The sequence below is a fragment of the Neofelis nebulosa genome, chromosome 2, assembly GCF_028018385.1.
Source record: "Neofelis nebulosa isolate mNeoNeb1 chromosome 2, mNeoNeb1.pri, whole genome shotgun sequence".
Taxonomy (NCBI): Eukaryota; Metazoa; Chordata; class Mammalia; order Carnivora; family Felidae; genus Neofelis; species Neofelis nebulosa.
Genome location: NC_080783.1, coordinates 19483881 through 19488638, shown reverse-complemented (window position 1 = coordinate 19488638; position 4758 = coordinate 19483881). Strand labels below are relative to the sequence as shown.

The 4758-nt window shown below is 48.1% G+C and overlaps 1 protein-coding gene across 1 annotated transcript; it reads right to left on the bottom strand.

The window, feature by feature from the left end:
- Positions 1–762: 762 nt before the first annotated feature.
- LOC131498234 (C-X-C chemokine receptor type 2-like) lies at positions 763–4195 on the bottom strand. Its single transcript, XM_058705275.1, has 2 exons — positions 4071–4195; positions 763–2883 (listed from the first exon to the last, which is right to left on the bottom strand). The coding sequence occupies exon 2, from the start codon at positions 2872–2874 to the stop codon at positions 1801–1803; it is 1074 nt and encodes a 357-aa protein (XP_058561258.1). The 5' UTR covers positions 2875–2883; positions 4071–4195; the 3' UTR covers positions 763–1800.
- Positions 4196–4758: the final 563 nt, after the last annotated feature.

The window sequence follows — 4758 nt, the reverse complement described above, 5'->3', positions numbered from 1 at the left end:
GAAAATGGTCACTCTCCCAAGGACGTCTTTTTGCTCCAACCACTAATTGGACTACACTAGTAGCCCCTGAGCATTCACTCCAGTTCTGACTTGTCTCCCTGAGACTCACCACACCCCCCCACACACACTCATCCCATTCCTACACCTCATTCTGTACCTGCTCCCAAGCCCATCTGAACCTCCCTCAATCTCATCCCCAATTTCTCCCTGTTCTGGATTTCCCCCATCCTTAATTTTCATCCTTCTCTGATCTTCTGCCTTGTTCCAAGCTGCCATCCCATCCCTGGCTCCCCACCACATCACCTCCAACTCCAACCTCATCCCTGATCCCAATCTCAACCTTGATCTAAACCCCATCTCTGAACATCTCTCCATCCCCAACCTCAAACAAAATGAAGCTTTTCCTTTATGTTTTCTTCCAAGAGTTTTATAGTTTCAGCTTTTGTTATCAGGTCTTTGATTCATTTTGAATTAACTTCTGTATGAGGTGTAAGGGAAGAGATCAAGTTCATTCTTGTGCATGTAGATATCTAGTTTTCCCAGCACCATTTGTTGAAAGACTATCTATCCTTTCCCCATTGAAGAGTCTTGGTGCCCTTATCGAAAACCATTTGACCATTTATGCTGACTTAGGTTTCTTTCTGGACTCTTTATTCTAGGTCCTCTTTATCCATTGCCTTCATCTGCTTAAGTATGTTGGGCACACTTTTTGACTCTGTCACATCATATCCTACAACCATATTTAAAGGCAAGAACCAAGGATGTGTGTGTGTGTCTCTTTATTCTTTCTTTTAAATTGTTTTCATTTTATTTTAGAAGGAGAGTGTGTGTGAGTGGGGGAGAAGGGCAGAGACAGAGAAAGAGAGAATCTTAAGCAAGCTCCACACTCAGTGCAGAGCCCAAGATGAGGCTTGATCCCATGACCTTGGGATCATTTCTTAACCGAATAATCCATGACATGAGCCCGGCATACCCTGGGATCATTACTTGAGACCAAATCAAAAGTCAAATGCTTAACTGAGGTGGCCCAGGTGCCCCTCTCTTTCTTTGTTCAATCAGGAGTACTTCCCAGGAGTCCTCCGGTCCCAGCAGACTTCCTCTTAAGCAATGGTGCACTGAAGCCAGTTTGTACCTGCTTGTGAAAGCAGATCATTACATTTCCTAGATTTTTGTGAGCTGGTTACTAAACACCACCACCCGTGACATCGCCACGGTGGAGCATTTACACCAGGCAACTTGGCAAATGCTACAAATCAGGACTTTTTTTTTCCCCAGGACAGTGGTTGACCAGCACACTAATGCCCTTAAATCTTATTAGTCAGAAGTGAATGATAAGGCCACTCCTAGCAAAAAGGAGTCTTAGAAAGGAGTACCTGTCCATTTTGGCCTCTCTCAAGGGAAGTGGACTTTGCTGACAGGCAAGAAAGAGAGAGTTGGGGCAGCAACCAATGCTGTTTGCCACTAATGGCTCCCAATGGTGGGAACTTTCTGTAGTCACTTAAAAGAATGTCTGTTAAATGTCTTTAAGTGTCTCAGGGGACAGGGTGCTATGGGCTCAGTGGTAGGATGGACTGAGCTCTAGCAGCTGACATAGCAACTACAGTAAGGGGAGGGGCAGCAGGGCAGGCTTTCTCAACCATACAAGGAGGGCCTGATGAGGACGTGACCCCAGTAACTTCCTGTAACCACAACGGGGGCTGCCTTGACATAGAGACTGTGGACAGCCAGTGGGCGTGAGGCTTAGAATGGGGTGTTGATGGCAAGGGAGGAGCCCCGAGGGGCTGCAACAGGGGCAGGGGCCTAGAAGGTAGTAGAAGTGTTCCCTGAAGAAGAGCCAACAAAGGAAGGCCTGCTGTCCTTGGACAAGTGCTCCTTGCTGATGAGGCCATGGATGGCCATGATCTTGATGAGTCCATGGCGAAACTTCTGGCCAATGAAGGCGTAGATGATGGGATTGAGGCAGCTGTGGAAGAAGCCCAGAATCTCGGTGGCATCCAGGGCGCGGCCAATGTCATTGCGGCGCTCACAGGTCTCTTTGATCGCCCGGAGCCTCATGAGGGTGTCTGCGACCAGGACCAGGTTGTAGGGCAGCCAGCAGAGCAGGAAGATGAGCACGACAGCAAAGATGACCCTCATGGCCCGGTGTTTCTGCCCCATGTGGGCCTCAAACAGCGTGCGCAGGGTGAGTCCATAGCAAAACAGCATGACCATCAAGGGCAGGAGGAAGCCAAAAATCTGGGGCAGGACCCGCAACACCATCCGCCATTTTGCAGTATTGGCACCCATGTCCTCATAGCAGACTGGGCTGGAATAGGGGGGCTCGATGGCCTCACGGAATATGAAGATGGGCAGGGCCAAGAGCAAGGACAGGGCCCAGATGCCTAAGCATATGAACTTGACCCAGTGCCGCTTCCGAGTCAGCGTGCGTGTGGCATGGACAATGGCCAGGTAGCGGTCCACGCTGATGCAGGCCAGTAGTAAAATACCACTGTAGAAATTGACTTCCTTCAGAAAAGAGACCACCTTGCACAGGGCTGTGCCAAAGATCCAGCCCTTTGCCTTGGAGGCAGCCCAGATAGGTAAGGTTAGGGCGAAGAGCAAGTCAGCTATGGCCAGGTTCAGCAGATAGACATCAGTGACAGATCGGCTGACCTGACTGTATAAGACAACCAGTATCACCAGGGAGTTTCCCAGCAGGCTCAGCATGAAGACCAGAGCATAGATGACCAGTACAGCATATTTGTTGAGTGTTTCAATCTCTATCCTACAGGGACTATATTCTTCTGTGGGTGGTGTGCCAGTGAAATTTGCAAACTCGTCCATCAACTCCCACCAATCAGTCTCATTCCCAATATTTTCCATTAAGACAATCATGGAATCTTTCTAGTTGAAAGATAGAAAGAAAAAAATGTGATTTAGTAACTCAAATTAAAATCACTCATCAAGGATGTGAGAACAGTTACTCAAATATCTTTTGCTTTTCTGTTTGTTTGGCAACAGGAGATCCCTTCCTTTGCCCCTATTTTGGACTTCTTTAGAGGTCAGTTCACAGCATCAGCATTTGAGAGAAGTCCCCATCTTGTTCCCTCATAGCACTCCCTAAATATCCACAGAACCATCAGCAGTTTTCAATTATCTTCCTAAATTGTGAAACATTTTGCTGAAGCAAAATCATACCAGAAGACCAATGTGTAAAACCGATCAAAGGTCATCTGCTGCGGGGCGCCTGGGTGGCTCAGTCGGTTAAGCATCTGACTTCGGCTCAGGTCATGATCTCACGGTTTGTGAATTCGAGCCCCTCATCAGGCTCTGTGCTGACAGCTCAGAGCCTGGAACCAGCTTTGGATTCTGTCTCTGTCTCTCTCTTTCTGTCCCTCCCTTGCTCATCCTCTTTCTGTCTGTCTGTCTCTCTCCCTCAAGAATAAATAATCATTTTTTAAAATTTTATTTTTAAAGTCAGCTGCTGGGAAGGAGGGGGGCTCCATCTCTACCCAGACACCTGCTAAGATGGTTCCCCCAAAACTCCCAAGCTCTCCAGAAAACAGTCCGAAAACCTTTGGAAAATTACCAAGAAATAAGAATACCTGCTATCCAGTCTTCATTCCATCCTGACTTATCATTAATAAGCTGTGTGAGCTTGAGTGGGTGATTTTACCTTTATAGATTTCAGTTTTGTCATCTGCAAACTTGAAGCGGGCAGCGTATTTAACCCCTGAGCTGCTTCCAAGCCTGAGGTTCTAGAAATTCATTCAGATCCACACACTTTAGGAGGGTCTCCCCTTGCCAATACTTCTTTTTTTTACAGAAGACAACATTTTAGGGCAAAGCAAGCCTCTTCCCCCCAAAAAGGGGGAGGTGTGAAAGGAGGAGGTGACAAGACCGTGGCCCCCTTGTTACCACCTACAACCACGTATGAGGTCAGAACTGAATACACAGTCACAAGGGAAGAGGCAAGAAGCCAAGTGAGCAGAAATCTTCAGGTCCCACAGAAATGGATGCATTTTGTAAAACACAATCAAACTAAATCGCCCTCCCCAAAGAAAGTCCTGGCAATAGAGGTTGCTTCCTACCTGAGGCACTGGCAAGGTGTGTCCAACTGTAAGAGCCTGGGACTCAGAGATCAGAGTGACTTAACAGTTAGAAGAAACTTGATGAATAAAGGGAAATAGACAAGCCTCTTCCTAGCACACCTCCTCTCTGAGCCCTGCCCACAACCGTATTTGGAGAACAGATGAAGTCAAGGGACCACAGGGCGTTAGAGACTTCCAGGATCTGTATGTCCACACAGGGGTACCAGACGTGAAGGTGGAGTCAAGAGTCCACTATCTGAATTCTCCGCATGGATAACTATTTTTATTCTCTTCCTTTTCTGGCATTTGTTTCCATTTGTTGATCCCTTAAATTCCCTAGCAGATCACCTTTGAAAGCTTCCAACTTGCTTGGGTATGAATAAAGGGGAGAGGACTTTGCTTCTGACAGAGACTTCAGGACCCCACTGTAGGTGAGCCTGGTAGGAGCCCCCCACTTAGGAGGGCCTGGCGGGGGTGGGGGGGCAATCACTATCCACAATTGGATGATTGGAATGGCCTGAGGCGGGGGGCAGGGCAGGGGCGGGGTTGGGGGGAGTGGGGGACACTCCTGCAGTCTGGCTGGACCACAGGGAGACCACTGGACCTGGGGCAATCCCTGAACAGAGGGGTTGGAGTTAACGTCATCTTGCTTCTCTCCCAGAATGAAGGGTGACTTCTTGCAACCTGC

What these genes read in the sequence shown, in the direction of transcription:
- LOC131498234 (XM_058705275.1), bottom strand. Translation starts at nt 2,874, where the DNA reads ATGATTGTCTTAATGGAAAATATTGGGAATGAGACTGATTGGTGGGAG.